The following is a 20,793-nucleotide window of genomic DNA, read 5'->3' as shown; positions in this document are numbered from 1 at the left end:
CCAGCTGCTGGTTTTGTCTTCTATTTAAATGCTATTCATTCCTCCTTTACTACATTTTCAGCAGAAAACATTAGACTCCACAAAACTTAGATTTGGGACCAATTCTATATTTAGAAATATTTCAAAGCTGAGAGCTTTTAGATAAGGAATTCTCATATAATGAAGGATTAGAAAGTAACATAAATGGTCCTGTACCTATATTTTATAAAGCAACTAACCAAGCTAAGCTGGAAGATGAATATTGAAATGCCTAACTTTAATTGGTGAATTAAAATGCTTAACAGTCAAAATCCAATTGCATGATATATAGCACTATTGAGCAAAAATTTAATATCCTTTGGATGGATGTCATAATTAAGTATTTTCATATCCTAAAATGTTTCATTTTAGTATTAAATTTCCTGTGTTACATATTTATATAATGTAGGGTTAATTTTAATACATGTACAATGTGTGCTATGCTTATGTTACCAGAACATACTGTCAATTTTAATTGAAATTTAACATTTTTTCCTACTTCAGAGTAAAAATCAATCATTGCTTTCTGCAGTCTCTCCAGTAAGCTGCATAATAAAATACCCTAAGACCCCACATATTGTTGCCTCATAAGGCAAGCACTATAATAATTTGGTTTATATGTATTGGTGACACACCTGAGTTTTTATATTTGCGAACTTCTACATTAGCAATGCACTGAAATTTGGACAATTTATGTGCTGAACTGTCAGAAACTCTCTGGGAAGGCAAAGCTCAGCAGCAATGCTGTGGCATGACACAGGATCCAAGCTAAGGATGTTTGTGAAACAGCTTTCATTGAGCCAAAGTGATTTTATGAGACTTCAGCACAGTAAAGCATTATTATGGCAGGACTATTAGGGCAGCTCACTGTTTACCCAGCACAGTCCTATTTCTGGTGTATGCAGAAAAAAGTGTGAAAATAAAGACTACTTAGGCTACTAATAAAAAATCTATTATCCCCAGAAATGTAGAGACTTTTCACTGTTTCCTATAACAACCTTGTCACACTTTTTAAGAATTGTCATAATAAGGAAACAGTTACAGCATTGATTTACTTAAAACTTTGCTACTGAGAACAGTCCACTTTACAAATTGCCAATTAGTCATGTTCAAGTAGTTGTTAATACAAATTTGCTGGAATAAATAAGTAAAATAACAACTGCTTTGATTTTTTTTCATTTTTAATCTACTGGAACTTGACCTCTGGGAAACTGAGATTTAAAAAATGTTCTACATGCTGATTTAAAATATGGAACCTGGAATTTGCCCAAAATGATGATATCCTCATAAAAAGGCACGCTGGTCAAATTTGTTAGTATAAAGCATAGACGTCCAGGCTTTAAAGACCCATGTGCTGAGAGAGTCTCACATTGACATGGCTTTAAAGGTCACATACATACTCTGCCTCAATTGAACCCCAAGGGATGCTGTGGCTAAGCACACAAGATGTTCAGGCACTACAATCAGGTTTAAATGGGCATATGGCAGAAGAAATCTGTTCCCACAGGAGGAGGAAAAGGAGAAGTAATATCACAAGCGAAATTAAGAAAAATCAGGATGACAGCATATTACTAAACTAATAGAAAGGGTGATAAAAAAGGGAGGAGGTTGAGTTGCAGAGAGACACTAGAAATTAAGAAGGCAATTCTAGGAGCATGGCAATGCACTCAGTGATCTTGCTGACCTTCAGCTGGAGGAAAATGTCATTCCTTTTGATTCACTTGGATTTTGGTATATTTCATATTTATCTAATATTTTCAGTACAAAGCAATCTAATCTCAAAAAAAAAGAGCTTGGTTTGAAAGCTTAATAAATGAGGGTGTTCCCACAGGACAAAGAAACAAATGAGGGATTACGGAATGATGGTTTTTTCCACCTGTCTAAAGACAAATTGCTTTCACATACTAGCATCTAGACCTCAGAATCTTTCAGACACTACTGCCTCTGTCTACAGGCCCCACTTACAGAGCAGAGGTGAAAAGTTTGGACCCAAATCTCTCTATGATACTTCCTCCTTGGGTTTCCTTTCCTTGGCCTAATAAGACAGAAATCAGCCTCAGAAAGAATTAACATTTTGTGAAATAGTTTTCCTTCCTCCATGTCTGAGTCCAGCTCTAAACATGAAGCTGCAAATGCAGAAAGGCTCATTCGCCTTCCAAAATACATTTTCGATAGCATTTAGCTCTTCGGTATCAACAAAAGTGTAAGGGGCAGGTTTGTGAACACCTCTGTGCACAGGGCACTGGAGTACAAGGCAGCATACTCATTTTTCACATAAGTTATAGAGAGGAACAAAGATTTTTTTAAAAAAAAATTTCATAATATCTTTACTATTGTGTATATTTTTTAAAATTCCTAAAGCATGAAAAAAACACAAGACCTTCCATTTAAAAAACTCCTCAGGTCTACGAAGTCCTTTCTCCACTTGCCTGGAACAACATCATTTTGGGGAAGACTTTTCCACATGGACATATGACAAATGATGCAAAAATCCTCTTCTGACACCTTCTCTGCTGTATCCAAAGAAGGCAGGGTAGCCCCCATCAGTCTGGGAGCTGGCTGCTGCTGGAGCTGATACAGAATGGAAGGAAGGCAATCCCAAAGAGGCACCACCAGGAGACTGAGCAGGAGAAGCAAACACTCCTGGACCTGGCCCCAGTTCAAGCTCTCACTTGGATGTGGACTCCTCCCCAACAGTGCAGATGGCAAGTGCTTTTGCAGTGACTGGGAAGGACTGGATAGGGTCCCTTTTCTCCATAGTTCAATTTTTTGTGGCTCATTTATTTCCTTTGTTTTCCTTAACAGTACATTCTAACAATATTTTAATTAAAGTCATATCTATATACAACTTTGACTGCATCTTAATGAAGGGTTTTTATTGTTGGTAGTTTGGAGTTGTATTTTGTTGTTTTGCTTTGGGTTTTTTTGGTCTGGTATTTTTCATTTATAGCTAAAATATCTAATTACCAAGGAAACTATAATGAAATCCACTAAATGTGAAACAACAAACAGAAATTCCAATTAGCTGGGGGACTGATAAAAGAATTTACATTTCCAAAGCTGTAGCCAGACACTTTTTCTTATTACATTACCTGTTATTCATTTCTTGCTATCAAAGCTCCTTTGCACAACAGAGAAGCATTTATAAATTCCAGCCATGATTCTTCACCCAGATAAGCAGCATGTGAGGGAAGGAAGGAGTCAGCAGCAGCAAAAGAAATCTAGGAAGTTTCAGTGAGATTTTGTGGTGAAAAAAAGATTAGATTTTTGTCCCTTTCTATTTTTCCCACCTATCTAAATCCCATATAACTGCTTCATCCACAGGAGCACACTTAAATCCTTCAGTTATTTTTGCAAATTTTGACTTTAGAGCCAGTAGAAAATAACAACAGTCTCTAAAACTACTGTAAAATACTTCACCTGCACACAGGAAAAATTGTGTCAGAAGACATCTGACTAACTGCTGCTTTCCTTGATTTTGCTCTCAAGACTAATCATCTACTGCAATGTCACTCCACATCATTCTGCTGAGAAGCTGCACCTCAGCTTTTGTTTAAAGACTTTTTTAATTACCAAGCATGTCTCCAACAAATGAAGGAACTATTGTGCACAGAGCAGCAGCACTGTCACCATCACTGCATTCAGGCAGACTCTGGAAATTATTAGCCCAATGTAATGTCTTAGGAGAGTGAATTGCAAGCTATCCATTAAAAAAATAAATAAAAACACGAAACCTTTTTTCAACACAACATTTAACAGAATTTAGGTGGGAAACAGCAGTTGTAATGACAATACTTCAGTGTTATTAACATAAAACCCCACCTCAAAACTCAGATGTATGGCAAATTTTAGCACAGTCAAACAGAATTTTCAGCTGATAAAAAATCAGACAGATCAAGGGATTTTTCATGTTTCACCTTTCAGTGCTAATAGCCTGAGGGAAAGAAAAGGTATCCATATCCTTTTCTTTTACAAAAAAAACCAAAATATTTTGTTTAAAAACTTGAAAAATATAGGATTCTGGAGGGCTGTTGATTTTTGTTGAACTGTTTTTGTGGGAAACTCACTTCTTTTTCCCTCTCCATCCTTTTTTTTGGTCCCTCCTCCTCTGCAGGGACTCTGGCTGGAGAGAAGTTTGAGCCAGGCTCCAGCTCCACGAGTCAACCCTGTTGCTTGATACTGGGGTGGCTGGGAGAGGAGTAGGTGGCACAAGGAGCCAAACTCACCCATTGTTTCAGGAAAACCAAGAGCATTCTCTGAAATAATCTCATCTGGCCAGGGGATAGGTAGCCCAGCACCCTTATACTAGGAGGCCTCTTTGTGGAACCTCTGACACAGGTGGAAGGGCTGCAGAGAGAAATGGTCGGTGAGCCAGAAACAAGAAGCAGTGCCCAGATACCTTTGGCCAAGTCCTGGGAACCAGGATCTTGACAAATATTGTGAAAGTCAGCTATAGTTATCAATAACAACATGCATCACCAGCTCTGAAGCAATCAAAGAAAAATGTGGAGTTGATTTTATCCTTTTCCTCAGTCCTGTTTGAATTTTAATTTTAATTTCAATATCTCCTTCATCTTTTCCTATTTTGTTGTTTTGCCTCCTTTGTATTTTCTGCTTGCCACTACAAAATATTGAGTAATGCCTCTGTGTAATGGTAGCAAGATGTTCTGCTCCCCAGAGCTGCCTGTAATTCAGTGGTGTGGGAACTAATTCATGTGGCCACATGTAATTTGTATAGCACTTTGGGACCCTTTTGGAAGAAAGACACTATACAACAGTCAGATCATTTGCATTATAAAGGTTATGGTGCCTGCTTCTTGGATTAGACACTTTAGGTTTGTATAATGTTTCTATATCAGAAGAAACGGGAGCCAAATTGGGGGAAAAAAGTCTTTTCCCTGAAACAAGATATACATTCCATATATTGAGTAATTCTATATTCATTATTCATTAGGATTCTGATTTTTATTTTGACTTCCAAAATACACTTCTTTTCCAGATTCTCTTTCATTGTTTAAAAACAAACCTTTGGAACTTTCAAATTAAGATGTTGTTTTTTGAGTTTAACATAAACATTGCTGTTTCCCAGAAGTAAACCCAACTGCAGAGGCAATTCCAAGCACCCAGATTCCCAGCTCGTTAGATGAAATAGCACGGTCACTCTCTTGGATGGGAGAGTCCTCCTCTCACAGCAGGGAGCATTCATCAGTGCTTCCTATGAACCAGTAGCCAGGAAGGGCCAATAAGATTGTTCTGAAGCAAAATGTTATATTGCCTCTTCCTGCAGAAAAAGTGCCTGGAGAAAAATGGGGCTGAAGTAAATGGGAATATCTGAAGGAAACATCATAACTAAAAGAGGCGGTAATATAAAAAGAAGAGTAAAAAAAAAAATTCTGAATTCTCCGCCCCAGGTGTATTACGGATAAAAAATATGATTAGCTTCACTGACTTCAAACCCCAAGTTACACCAGATAAGAATCTGCCTGACTTAATTTTACTCCTTACCTTTTTAAATAATGAAACAACAGCTTCAGTAGCCTTACCTTCAGTAATAGATGAGCAGAATAGATTCTGTACCAAAAATAAGAATCTATACTTTTTATATAGCTTTTAGATTCTCTCAATAGTTTAAAAATGCCCCACAGAGTGTTTTTTTACCCGTATTGTAGCACCAACTACTTCCATGTACAATAGGCTTATTCCAGACTTCTCTGGAATTACTCCAGATACATTCAAATGAATGTACACTCAGTATCCCTCTGACCAAATTTATATATACATGCCATATGATCCTGTTCCAGCACAACACTGAATTGTCACATTTTCACATTATTTCATATAAACAGACCCTTTCCCTTTTTTAACTAATATTTTGTAGTGAAGAAGCTGTTCAACATGATACTTCTGAGTGGAGGACACAGTCAGAGATTACACTTCAACATGTATAAAAAGAGCATCCTATTTTAAGCTATTCTGAATAAATCCTGCAGTTTATATACTTGTAGTGTTAGGACTGACTGGATCTGTTTCTTTATTGCATGACAATCTAATTATGCTGTACTTTCTTCCACTTGGAGATAGAACAAAAGTTCACTGCAGTTACCACAAATCTAGCTTTGGGCCAGGACCTTATTTCCTAAGAAATACTCTGTCTGCAGTAGGACTTACCGCTGGTGCAATCAGTTATTCAGTGTGGGAATGAATGTCACAGCCTGGTCCTGAGAATTATTTTAAGAATTTTTCCATAACTCATTGTGCACATTCTAAAAATTTGAATAAAATCTATAAAAAAGATGATGCTACAGCAAACTACCCTAAGGAAATACCCCAGAAGAGAGTGTGACAATGTTATTAAATAAAACAAGATAGACATCTGTTATTTAAGTTATTACAAAGCATTTGGTGACATATTCAATAAATAATATTCCAGGAAGTTTAAATGTAATCCTGATGGACACTTAGCAAAAATAATTTTAAAATGAATAGCATATGTGGAGCATATCTGATGGTTTTCCACTCTAAAAAAATGAAAGAGAGCTATTTGTGCCAGAAATTGACACTCTTCCAGTTATCGCTGTGCTCCAATACAGTGTACTGTGTGCATAAAATATCCTCCAGTTTAATGTGCACCAGAAGTGTAGGGGGGAGTGAAAAGGAAGGAAAAAACCCCACCACTGCTGTAGTTAGGAATTCCAGGCTGCTGGCTATTAAAGTGCCCTTCGTTCACCTGCTACATCCAAATCAACAGCGCAGTGATTGGCGCCTGCTCTCGTAAGCGGGTATTGTGCGAGCGGTGGGCAGCTGGAACCCTCTGAGAATCTTCACTTGTCAGAGATGAATCAATCATCTCAAAAGATGTCAGCATCTGCCCAAACCATTTTATATTAGAATAAATGGCAGATGGTGGTGTTTTTATATTTAATCAGTTCCACCAAATGCAGTTTCATCTCTTATAAAACTAAACCATCTGCAGTGTGTAGGTGTACAAATCTAGCTAAATGCCCACTGCAGAGCCTTTCCTCTTAAAAGTAAACCCTACATGTTTAATATTTGTGGATGCTAAGTTCACTAAATTTTAAAAGCTTTAACAAACCACCCCGATTCTATAAACAATTTTATTTTTATATTTAAAATATTTAATATTAATTGTCCATGCCTAACTCTTGCTTTTGAATCTTGTTATGTAAACCGATCATACTTGGCAGTATTAAAATACTTTCTATGCAAGATCATTCCTTCCTTCTTTCTATATAACTTCAGCTACATAAAGCATGGCACAGAAAGAGGCTTAATGACTTGTCTGACAGAAGACCTCAACAGCAATATAACTCAGGAACAAAAAGGTCTCACCTGGCAGAATCACACCTGAAAGTCTTGGCTATAGTGAGGCTTTCTCTTGATTTTAGCCTGGCTCTTAATACTATCTCCTGTAATGGCCTCATAGATAAACTGATCAAGCACTGACTAGATTAAATAGAGAGTGAGGTGGACTGAGAACTGGCAGAACTGTTGGGATCAAAGGGCCCTGATCAGCAGCACAAAGTCCAGCTGGAGACAGTCATTATCATTATGGCTTTGATATCTGGACCTGTACTGTTTAATTTCGTCACTAAGGACCTGGATGATGGGGTGACAGTGCACCCACAGCAAGTTTGCAACCAGTGGGAGTGGTTGATGAATCAGATATGTGTGCTGCCATCCAGAAGGACCTCAACAGGCTTTAGAAACAGGTCAACAAGAGTCATGATGTTCAAAGGGAAATTCTGAGTTCTGCAGCTGAGGAAGAGCAACCTCATGTGTCAAGGTATGCTGGGGGCTGACCAGACTGAAAGTAGATTGGAAGAAAAATATCTTTCTGAGGACACAAAATTGAACACACACCAGCAATCCTCCTTTGCCTCAAGGAAGGTGAGCAATATCTTTGGCTGCATCAGGAAGAGTCTTGCCAGCAGGTCAAGAGAGATGATCTTTCTCTGCTCAGCATTGGTGAAAAATACCTGATGTGCTGGGTCTAATCCTGGGCCCCCTGGTTCAAGAGAAACAGACATATTGGTGCACATCAGCAAAGAGTCACAACCATGGTGAAGTGACTGGAGTACAGTTGTGCAGAAACTACTGTTCTTTGACTTTTCTTTAATTTTTTATTTTGACTCCTTTGTGGTTTTGCTGACAGTAGCATGGAAACACATACAAATTTCAAACCATTTCTCCAACAGAACCTGGGTGAAGTCTGATCAAGAACAGGCTGGATATCTGATTTCAAGTACATTTCATGGGATTTGAGGGGGCAAGAGGGGCAGCAATAAAGCAGTCATATATCACATAAAGCAGTCTTCTGCCTTTGAGCTTTTCCCATTTTATTAAGTCAGCACTGATGCTGGTGTGCAACAGCCAGCACAAATCAGAACAACTGACATATACTGGACTCTGCTCCAATGAAAATTAACAGTGAAATCACTTGGAGATCTAGAAGGCCCAACTTCCATGAAAAAAATTAGCTAAATTCTCAATCAGAAACAAATACAGTACAACAATGGAAAATATAAAAACTATATCTAGCTGTCTAGTAACTCTACAACTTTGGAAAGCAATGTAAAAATCAAAATTTGCCATAAATTTAGAAAAAAGATCATTTGCTATGCCATAATCTTGCAGTAGAAGACACAATTTTCCTTTGAACCATGGCAATAAAGATGGTGTGAGGATTTTGCACATTGTTAAACTACCCCTACTTTTCTATCCAAGAGTGGCTGTGCATTGGGGAATAGGTACAGACTGGAAGAAATCAGCTGCTGTAGGAAGCACTTTGTAACCTTTCTACTTTTTCTTAAAAAAATGAAGATGTTAAAATATTAAATGAGACTGAAATATCCTTGAGAAGGCACTTCCCAGAAAAGTAGGCAAAGATATGTGAGGTCTGCCAAGTGAGGCCAAGCCAATGGCTTGTATGGAAATTTACTGCCCACATAGGCTGCACAACCCAATAGCATCAGCGGGATGGGGAAAAGATAGGCCAAGTACACCTTGCAGAGGAAAGAAAGATCTCATCTCAGAACAGTTTATACTTCCCCTGTCTTCCATCACACAGGGGAGAGGAGCAAGAAGTGGTTTGTGTCTGAAGGATAGTTCCTTCCCAGTGCCTCATCTGGGGCAGAGCCCTTTACTCAGGGTCATCTGCTATCCTGCTAGTCCACAGGGAGTAAATAGACAGGTGCCCCAGCTGGGAAGTAGGGCACTCATCTGGGTTAACACAATAGTTTCCACTTATAGCGATTCATGGAAAGCTTTTCTTCAGTTTCAGCCCAAGTGCATTCTCAAACAGTCCACTCTGGTTTCAGTTTGAGTTATTCTGTCAAATACAGCTCATTTGAAACCAAGTGACTCCTGAAACTGCTGTTTACTGCATGAAAATTAAAACTATCCCTATGCTGTATTGTTTAAGTCTTTGGGGTTTTTAGTAACTTGAGAGCTCAATACTCAAAACTCAGAGGTTTTTCTCTGAGTTACCTATTTAGTTTGGGCCTTTTAGTTCCCCTAAGTCGGTCATTTTTTCCAAAAGCTTCATATCTGTCTCTAAGGAGTTATTCAGGACATGTCTACATGCCGTACAAAAGCCTAGCTTCAGAGTAGGCATCACTTGTACTTTTACGTCCATCTGTCTTCACCATACCTTGGTTCATTACAGTTTGTATTAATAAGCAGGGGAGTGGGGCCAAAAAAATCTATCATTGAAAAAGTCTCTTGTAAGGGTTATTGTCTGGGCACAAGGGCAGGGCACTGAGAAGACTCAAATCTAAGGAAAGGCAAAATGTCTGTACTGGCTGCCAGAGCTAGAGCCTGGGAATTTTCCTACAGGCAGAAGAATGAAATGAAGCATTGATACAGTCCTACAGAAGCACATACTTTGCCTTGATAAAATCTCACAGATTAAGAAGCTGGGAAGGGCAAGCTGAGCAAGAAAGAAATCAAGACCAAAAAATGGAAACGGCAGTGAGCCAACTAAGGAAGTAGGGACCAAATGACACCAAGCCCATGAAGAGCTGTGCACCACAGGAAGGCTTGGACATAGACAGCTCCTGAAAGCAATAGGGAAACAGAGGAAAGAAAGAGCAAGAATCATATATATTCTTCATTTTATTAATATACATATACACAGTTTTGTGCATAAATACACATTTTTGTGTTCACAAACATGCATATACATTTATATATCCTTACATGTACATGAGTGCATGTGTTATTTCTTGTGCTACCTCAGGAAATAAGAGACTGGTGTGCAAAAGTGCAAAGAGTGTTTGTCTGTTTGCTATCAGCTGTCACATGCCCAAAGAAAAAATTGTAAACTAACTTTTCCAGTAGGACCAACATTCTCAGCAAAGATGAGCTGACACTAGTCAGGAGCTTGGTGGGGAGACCAAAGGGACTAATACAGCTGTGAAAGCATAACAGGCTGCCAGACTGTTTATTGGAAAACTGCCAGCGAAGCCAAAATAAGAGACCATGTTTCAAACCACCCAGTCAAAATGGAGTTTGGGAATTTACCATAAGTCTGAAAGCTGAGTTTAGCACCAGCTCAAAGGTGCCCTACCAATGCTGTGACACATTTTAAATAACAGTTTTGTATTTGTATAAAATTCTTACTTGATTCATTCTAAGCCACTGACAAATCATTCCAAAGGGAAAGTCTCTGCAACACTAATTTAATCAAAACTGTTATTCCAAATTTCCAAACAGATATTTGTCCCAGAATCACACAAATGCATAAACACTTTATCTACAACATCTACATGTTTAGCTGAAAAGGACTGCTGTAATTAGTCTAGCTGCATATCATGCCACAAAGTACTGGTCTCAGGCCCTGTCCTCATAACATTGATATTAAGATACATTCAGAGTTTTTTATTATGGTCTACAGGGATCCTGTACACACTTTCAAAAGCACAATGCTACAAGAATAGTACTGATCTTAGCCCACCCAACATGTATAATCATATAGTACACATGACAAGCCAAAATAAACTATTTAATTACTCAAAGTCCTAATGATATAGATGAGGAAGGTACAAAAGGCATGGTAGATGAACAAAGAATTACTGAAACACAAGAGCAGGAGGATTTTCTGGGGAAAAATAGCACCAGGGACAGAAAATACATGGGAGAAAGCATAAAGGTCCAGGCAGGGGACAGATATGAAGCTGCTGAACTAGTACAGGAAGGTGACCTGGCAGTGCAGGCAATACCTGTAAGGCTCTGAAGATGGAGTTGGGAATGTTTCATGTGGGGCAGCTAAACAGGAAGACAATGAGTGACATAGAAGGGAAACAAAACTACTACTGCATCACTTAATCTACTGTCATGTCAAGCCTCAACACAATTCACAGCTTACAGATTTACCAGCTAACACACTTCTCAGTGCAAATTCATAACTGAGCCAAGTGTAGAGAAGTTTCCAATCTGGCTGCACCAAGAATGTAATTTTGTTCGCAGCACGGAGCAATGCACGAGAAGAGGGCTCTCATTTTTTGTCACAGTGCTCAGCACACTGATGGTGGCATCCTGACTGAAATGCTTGTGCTTTGTGCAACACTGCAAGGGATCCAGACAGAGAAATAACAGCATGGTCTCACTCTCCAGATAACAGAGACCAATTGTGTTGTGGTCATCAACAGTTTGCCCCTGGGGAGACGAAAAGGGACTGTGCCAATTGCTTTGTTCCAACAATATTTCTTCCCAGCCTATTTATAATGCAATTTTAACAGCCATGGAGGACACATTATTTGGTTGCCCAGCTCGGAGAACACAACTAGCAATGAAGAAGGAGGAGGAACTGCAGAAGTAATGGAAACCATAAAATGTATGCTGCATCATCGTAAGCAGTCTCTTTTGTAACTCAGAGCAGCAAATAGGGGTAGAAAGGGTGAATTTTGGGGCTCAGAGTATTAATCTGGATTTAGTCTCACCCACCAAATGCAAATAAATTTCTCTTGGAGAAGTGGAGCTGTTCTGCATTTATACCAAAAATAAATGTGAGCAGAGTCTCATCCAACATGATAACTACTTCTTCTGCTGATTTCTTTTGGCTTGCTTCTTTCTCACCCCACAAAACACTGTGTAGTGGGCAAATGAACATGGAATTCTCCTGCAATAAACTGGATGAGTGAACAGAGGGAAATCAATTTCTTTATGAAGGATTCTAGTATGAACAAACTCAGAATGTCTAATGAGTGCTAGGATGATGAAGTTTGAGGACAGTATATTATTAAATTATGTTAAACTAAAACAGCTTTGTTGACTTCAATACATTTATTCCAAATTTTGCACAGATAGAAACTGTGACTGGAATATACAGAGTCTACAAAGTTGTGGAGCAGCCTCTGGAAATTAGAGTGACTTCTACTTCTTCTGATACTTAGAACTAAACTGGATGAATCTCCAATTACACAATATATATTACTATGTATTACTAACATGGGATATGACTGAGGAATTAATAGGAAGTTTCTCTAATTTATGAGGTTTAAAAAAGAAATTTTTACCAGGGTTGGAACTAAAGACAGAGAAATTAAATTTTACAAGGACTTTTTTAAACAATCATATAAAAATAGCAAAATATGCTCTTTCCCATACTCCGAGGGTGACCAGCAGAACAGATATGTGGAAGAAATTCTCTAGCTCAGAGTTTAATTAGAAATTAAAATGTCATACACAATAATTAGAACAGGTATTCTCAAACTTTTTCTAAACACTTCCCTTTGAAGCAATAGCTTGTTTACCTTGCCTTGTACCCTTCAAACCTATTAATATAAAAATGTATATACATCATTATGAAAAAATTCAGACTCCTACTCTGAAAACCTACTTCAAAAAACTTAGAAGACTTGAGATGGGCTGTGCAGTGGGATTCTGCATGCTTCTCACAGTCCTCATCAGACAGTCTACTTTAAACCTTATAAATCACTGGACTATTATAATAATTTAACAGAGGTACATTAAAGACAGAATTAGAAAGAATCATCCCATTGCCACACAATGTTGTTTTTGGCAAATCTGAAGATAGGCAACAGGCCAGAAAGTGCTCTTATCTGGAGCACTAATTACTACAGTGCTATAAAAGAGCACTGTTCAACTAATGAACTTTTGTAAGAGAACACCTTACATATCATCGCTAAAGAAAAGTGTACAAATGCTTAAAATTCAGGAACCATCTGCAGATGTCAAGATGGAGCATTTGAGTCACTTTAACAAGTTACCAATTCTGTGACATTCTTCACAGTGCACATTTTTGAGAGCAGATAAGGATGACCAGGTTCTCCAGTTTGCTCCTGGCTAGGAGCTAATTATGGCTCTGGTTTGCAGGTGTCAGGGGAAGTAACAAGATACTGCTTCTGCCAATGGCACATTGAAGCAAAATGATGTCCTGTGTTCAGCCTGCACACTTTCTGGAGCAGACTTTGCAGAACTCCACTAGCAGCAGAGCTGAAGATGGAATTTCTATCTCACAATAGGGTCCAATAACAGGGCACCCTCCAAAGTGCTGATTCAGGTCAATATTTCTAACAAGGAATAAAAGACTTTATCACTGATACTTCTGATCCCTTTGTCTGATTCCATGTCTTTATTACACCCTATAGGGTAATATCAGAAAAAGAGTGTAGCATATCAAAACACGTCCTTTATTTGTTCATTTATTTTATATTTTTACAAACCCAGAAACTTGGGGAAATGCCTTTAAAAAAGGAGTGTCTGTTTGCAGGCATATGGACCCGGAGGGCTGCAAATGACAGCACACTTTCTAAATTACAAAATTTTCACTTAATTTTGAAAGTAAAATGTCAATCTTCAAAAAAAAATATTTTAATATACAAATGCTAAAAAAAACCTCTGTCTGCTTAATTTAATCTACTCACATGTTTAGCGTTTATTTCAAAAGGGATGCTAAAAATTCCTGCTAACTGTTCTCCGGTAGCCGTGGTTTCCAGTAGCACCTCTTATGCCAGTTCCCTCCTGAGTAAGAAAGGAGAAATCTCACACTATGAACCAAACTTTCATGACTAATTTTCCCATTCAAAGGCTCAAAGTCGAAACCCATTTTTGCAACACATGTAAACCAATATTTAATTTTAAACTCTGTTCCCACAGCATGTATTTAAAATTTAAAACTTTGCTGAATGGTGATTGCCATAAGTACATCTTTAGTGCTCTGTTGAATCAAGTCACAAATGCTGATTAAGTTGGAAAACTAATTTGTATCACAAGGAACTTGAACACAATCTTTAAAGGCATTTACTTTTTAAGGTCAGATTCCAAGCTCTGATATACACTTTATATCTGCAACATCTCAGAAAATGTATAAACACATCTGCCAAACTGGGATGCACATCTGTGGCCACTCCTGGTTACTAGACAGGCTATCAGATTCACATCACATATGCATGTACATTTCCTGGCTCCCTTCAGTGCATGACCTACTTGAGCTTCCTATGTGGAAAGGTATGGTTTAAGAAGCAAAGGTTATGAATCACCCTCTTTATACTACACACCCTTCCCACAGACAGCAGGTGTATCTATGTAAGATCCCCTGGAACATTCTGTGCTTGCAGTCATTGCAGCAGACATTTTGAAATAGGTTATGCAAGCCAACACCTACCAGAAATTATAACCACGTTACAATAAATTCTAAATGTCCAGGACATTCCCTTTTGTCAACTACAGAACACGAAAAACTCTCCTGTGATTTTACCCTAGTGCCGTACCCATTGGCTTAATGAGATTATACAGCAAGGAAAATACATCATGGCTGAACTCAAGATTTGTAGGAGGCATTCAACAGCCCCCACAATAGGAAAAAGTATTCATCAGCTTTGCAGGAGACCTTTGTATGTGTCACAAAGCCTCCTACATCGCTGGACAAGTCTCTCCTGTCACTTACCACATGTATGTAAAATATACCCTGCCTGCCGTCCTCTGAGCATAATTTGAGCAGCAAAATCATCTTGCCTTCTGTCAACTTCAGCTGGCAATGAAACTTCTTATTACCTCACTCCTCCCTTGGCCTCCTCAGAGAGCAATGTTCAGCTTTCCTTTCTCTGTGGTACTACATCAGTCACCATTATCAGCCTTCAACCTTTGCTACATCTATTACACATCATTCTGTTAATACGTTCACAAAAATTACTTTCCACCCCTGGTCAGAATTCAATGCATATCAAGAAGTCCTATAAAAGGAATAGAACCATCAGACATCACGTCATTCTGAAATAACCCAAAAAAACACAAGTTGGCTTTTTAGAGGAGACAATAGGCTTTGAACTTGGTAATTACTATCTATTCCTGATGATTCTACATAGGAAAAGCCACAACCTCCCCTGTTCATAGAGGCTGCAGATGTAAACCCTTCATTATCACTTCTGCTATATAAATGTTCTTTTGCATTTTCATGTATATAACCTTTATAATGGTAAAGAAACTCAATGTTTAAACCAGCTTTAATTATATATTTTCCTGAGTGTTGCAACAAGGTCCCTTGAGCAACTTACTTGTCTAAAATGCAGAAAAGTTTGTACAAATGGTTTTAAAACACTACATCTGACCTACAGAATTATTTCTCTCACAGGGCACAGTAGACAAATAAAGGAGACAGAGTGTTTGTCTCACACAAAAAGCAAAACAAAACAAAACAAAACAAAAAAAACCACCAAAGAAAAAAACATCACCACCACCAAAGATACCAAGATTACAAATGTCATTGCTGCCTGCGAGGATTACGTAACTGTGGCAGGCCCCTTTCATAGCTTTGTATCCAAATTGATTCTAGAGTCCAGGACAATGTAACATTCATAAAATACAAAGCCACTTTTGCTCAACTGCCACATAATGTGTTTTTTGTGGTGCATTAGATTTTACATGTAAAATGACTGTATTTTTAAAGACACATAAGCACTTTAATCTTCAGAAAACACAAGGCCAAATACCTTTAAAAGTCTGGCCTATTATCAGCTGGAATGAAATTGGTAAAAGTAATTTTAGTCACTTGTTTCTTTTCTCTGTTCATCATCAATATATCTTTTTCATACATTGGCCTAATTTAGACTACAAGGTTTACTGAGTGCAACTCAAATGTGGCACTAGATGTGTTTTTATAATAATAATTAAGGAAAAAAAAATCAATTATTTCAGTGAAATGATACTTTCTTCTCTCAAGCAATTGATATTAATGCCTTCAGCAAGCCTTTATCAACACCAGAACCTGGAAATTGTGCATGTTTCCATAGTGTGTGGAGTTTGGACTCTTGGAAAGAAAGAAAGCATTTTAATGCAGGTTTTCTCTTGACTCCTTGCTTACATAAAGGCACTCTGCTTATCGGTGCAACTTTTTAATTCACATGGCTAAATCATTAGTGATTTTCATGAGGTTTAACATCACCAAGTGCAAGGTGCTGCACCTGGGTCAGGGCAACTCCCAGTATTGATCCAGGCTGGGGAATGAACAGATCCAAGGCAGCCCTGCTGAGAAGGACTTGGGGATGATGTGGGTCAGAGGCTGGATTTGACCCAGCCATGTGCTCTTGCAGCCCAGAAAGCCAAAACGTGTCCTGGGCTGCATCAGGAGCAGTGTGGGCAGCAGGTGAGGGAGGGGATTCTGTCCCTCTGCCCTGGTGAGACCCCACCTGCAGTGCTGCATCCAACCCTGGGGTCCCCAGCACAGGAAGGACATGGACCTGTTGGAGCAAGTCCAGAGAAGGGCCACCAAGATGACTAGAGGGATAGAGCAACTCTGCTATAAGAAAAGGCTTAAAGAAATGGGTTTGATCAGCCTGGAAAAGACAAGGGTTAGGGATGACCTAATTGTGACATTACAGTACCTGAAGAAAGACAAGAAAGACAGAGAGGGACTTTTTACATGGACATATAGTGACAGAACAAGAGGAAATGCCTTCAAACAGATAAAAAAAGTAGGTTTAGATTAGATTGAGGAAGGGGTTCTTTATTGTGAGGCTGGCTGAGGTACTGTAACAGTTTGCCTAGGGAAGTTGTGGATGCTTCATTCCTGGAAGCATTTCAAGTCAGGTTGGATGGGGCTCTGAGCAACCTGGTATATTTAAAGGTGTCCCTGCTTATTGCAGGCAAGTTGGAACTAGATGATCTTTAAGGTCCCTTCCAACTCAAGCCATTCTACAATTCCATGATAAGGCCATCACATCAAATGGTCAGGATACACACAAGTGCAATGCATGCAGCTTTTGTTTCACTATAAATGTCTTAAACTTATATAATTGCTGTACCTACCTTTATGTGGGTCTTTCAGCTTTTCAAAGTGCTTCTCTGGCCCACATTGCATGATACATAAAGTGTGGTTTTATGCATATAGCATAGGCTCTAGTGGCATGCATGTAAAATGAATGCAAAATATGCAGCCAAGATAAACTCTGGCAGATCCAGAAAATAGAGCAGAAAAAAATCACTTTGCTCATTACCTTTAAAATCTCTTCCATTTGATAATTATATAACCAATAGAGGGAGAAAAGCACTTCTCTCCTTGCCAGATGTGCATTTCCCTGCAATTGAGCAGAACTTTGCAGGATGCCTACTTTGTATTTGAATCTTTAAGAATTAATTGTTTTATTCACCCATTTCCATAGGACAAGGCCACTAAATAATGAGGCCCATCAACCTTTAGAATTAAGAAAAATACAGATAACATAGAAACAGGCAGGGCTTTTGGTGGCATGAAAGGACACTTCTGACTAGTTAACAGAAATAGCCAATATATTCCTGATCCCACGTGCAACAATTTTAACAGCTGGTCTCACAAAATAGATCCCATGATTAATACATTTGAAGCAAACCTGAGTTGCTAGATTAGGGCATTCCATTCAGCAGTGGTAGAATTCGTTAAACTGAGTATCAGATACCCATTGTCTGAGCATGGTCCTGATAGTCACATTGTAAAGCTGAATCTCTAATATTCTTCGGATGCAATGTACTGCATTTTTTTCATCATTTCCTCTACATGTAAAATGATCTCCTGCGTTGAAGCAGTACTATTTAAAACAAAAGGGTTTGATTTATAGCCAGTCCCCAGCCTCATAAATCACACCTGCAGTGTGGTGCTCCGAGCTCCCTGTGTTCTGCCAGCATTTACGTTTTATAAATGATTTGGGTTTACCTCCCATTGTGATGGAGACTAATACAATTGCATTCTACTCTCCCAGCATTCACTCTTGCTGTTGCTCATTATTCCCACTGAGAATTCAGACCTAGTTTTTGCAAGCTTGTCAGGGGGGAGGGGAGTGGAGGTGGTGTGGGTTTGTTGTTTTTTTAAATTAAAGAATGTTGAATTAAAAATTTATGTTTGCATTCTGTAGCTTTTTCTATCATTAGACATACTATGCAGTGGATTTTTTTTCTCCCTATTGACTTTGCTTATATTTAGGCTCCCATTTGCTAAGCTAATGATTTGGAACTTAAGCAGGACAGCAGCTTGAAATGTTCAATATGCAGAGTATTTGACCTTCAGAGTAAAGCAGGTATGCACATCAGCCTTTCTAAATACTGCATAAGGAGCTTAAATGATCATTTAAAAACAAATAAAGAATGAAAAAATAATTACTTGAATTCCCAAAAAGTCTAAGTGCAAAGATTTTATTTTCAACTTTCAGAATCTACTGAAATGCCAAAAAGATGCCTATATAATATTTTGTCATTATGTTTAAAGCTCTTAACCATAAAACAGTTCTAGTTGGTTAAGCACAGTTCAGACACTTGGAGATAACAAGACTTGCTCCTTAGAGCTGACAGCCTTAAGTCTTGACACAAGAAATTATTCCTAAATCATAGCACCATGTAAGTGAGATTGATGGGATTTGTGCACATGCCTTTATTTCCTCTGTATCAAAACAATCAATGGTTCAATTTGCTCAATTAATGACTATTATCACAGCCTCATTTTCAGTTAAATACTGCTATTACAATACCCATAACCAACAGAGAACCAATTGTAGCTTGAGATTGGTAAAAGCCACAAATCTAAGTTAACATTCTGTCACAAATACTCAATACATCTTCAATTCTGTTTTGGAGACCAGTCTTCTGAGCATTTAAATTGCAGCCTGTTATTTGATGAGTTGAAAAATTTAGACTTGAGATTTGAAAGGCTGCAGTACATGTCAATGCATGCTGAGATCAAACTTAGACCTAAATAATTGCAAAAATATTTCTAAAATTATTCAGAAAAGCTACTCCCTTTCCAACATAATTTAGAGCTGAACTGGTATGTAGACCTGTTCCAGTTCAATGAAGGATTAAGCTAAACACTACTATTAAAAGTAGATTAAGTGAAGCCAGAAGACATTTTGACTCCTGAATTAGAACTGTCCACACATGCACTTATGCAGGAAGAGCTTTTATGCTTTAAATGCAAACCTTACTTTCATCCAAATTAACTTTCAAATGAAGGCAGCAAGCCTTGAATTATTGTGCCCATTGTCTGAAAAATTGTATAAAATACTTGTATGAAAACTAGGATACTGATGTTCATAGTGTGGGCATAAAGATAATCAATTGCAGCAATTCTTGCTATGTAACCACTAGCCTCATTTTTAGAACCTGTTTGCTGTTATGTAACAACTGATTGTGTAAAAGAAAAAGTGATTCGGACAAGTACTTTAAAAACAGGAGTTAGTAAATTCACACATTCTGAACAACTGCTTTAATTCTCTAGCAGTTCCAAATTATTTTTTATTCTGGAGCAATTACTGAGATGTAAACACCTAGTTCTTAATGCCAAAATTTGTTACCTCAAATTTAAATTTCTTATGTTTATAACCAAAATATGACAGACCGATGAGAAGTGACAATAACTGCAGATGTTGTCCATCTGATATTTTATCTTATTACAGGACAAGGTAGCAAAAACACTGCATGAACTTCCCCCCTCATTGCAGTTATTGTTTGATCCACTGGTTAGTTTTACCATCAGATTTAACTGCAGTAAAAATTAATCATGCAAATCCTGGTACACATGCATAAGGTTAAATTACATCTTGCTGTGTAGCCTTGTGTGTGTAATTCCCTACACTGGAAGAAGTCCTCTGCTATGATTGGTTTTATGAAGCATCTTTCTACAGATATTCAGAAAAGAGGTTCAGGATCATGAACTTCATTCTGAAGTAGCTTCACATGCAGTCATGTCCACTTAAATATTAGAGCATTTTATTGCAAATTTGGTCCATTATTATTGTAAGTCCATTTGATCCAGGTGTGTATGAGGCTGCATAGTCATGACATATATCCATATACATTTGTTTCAAACAATCCTCAAATTCCAATGTTGCTTCCTGAAGTCAATGTCTTTATACAAGGTGCTATCAAATGATGCCATAAAAAATGTTTATGTAAAAAAAAAAAAGGTTTGGTTGAATGTATAAAACCTGCTCCTCCATCAAAGTAATCATTTGAGTAAAGTTTGAAGCTTGATTTAAATATTAGCAAAAGTGAAAAATGTATTGCCATCTTTTCAGAAAGCAAAAAGGCATTAAATGTGCCCAATATCTCCAATGAATGAAATCATTTCAGTGAACGTAGCTGTGTTTCAGTTAATGGCTTTGTTTATAATGTGAAGCAGCAACTACAAGCTATATCTAGAATACAGATAAATTAATCCAATCACCTCTCAGCTTTTGGCTCAATTAATTTCAAGGAAATTACTAAATTTATGTTTCCTAAACTTCCATTTGCACACAAAACAGCAGTAACTGAAAATGTGCAGTTTGATTT

General features: G+C 37.9%; 1 protein-coding gene across 49 annotated transcripts in view; it reads right to left on the bottom strand.

The window, feature by feature from the left end:
- The window catches only part of LOC144246077 (uncharacterized), a 220,947-nt gene that overhangs the window by 44,756 nt on the left and 155,398 nt on the right, over window positions 1-20,793 (bottom strand). For 14 of the 49 annotated variants that reach the window (XR_014954204.1, XR_014954205.1, XR_014954203.1 and 11 more), the window contains 2 exons: window positions 13,926-14,022; window positions 3,111-8,044 (listed from right to left, as the gene is read on the bottom strand). The exons of 16 other annotated variants lie outside the window; for them this stretch is intronic. Coding sequence is in view for 18 of the 33 variants with exons in the window: in XM_085576322.1 (XP_085432448.1) it covers window positions 13,954-14,022 (69 nt within the window). In the remaining 15 variants the exon portion in view is untranslated. The remainder of the gene's footprint in view (window positions 1-3,110; window positions 8,045-13,925; window positions 14,023-20,793) is intronic. 19 more of the 49 variants (XM_085576328.1, XM_085576333.1, XM_085576329.1 and 16 more) reach the window with 5 other exon arrangements.

Source organism: Lonchura striata, chromosome 3, assembly GCF_050655825.1.
Source record: "Lonchura striata isolate lonStrDom1 chromosome 3, ASM5065582v1, whole genome shotgun sequence".
NCBI classification, from domain to species: Eukaryota; Metazoa; Chordata; class Aves; order Passeriformes; family Estrildidae; genus Lonchura; species Lonchura striata.
Note: the sequence above shows the minus strand (reverse complement) of the source record. Positions and strands in the feature narration are given on the sequence as shown.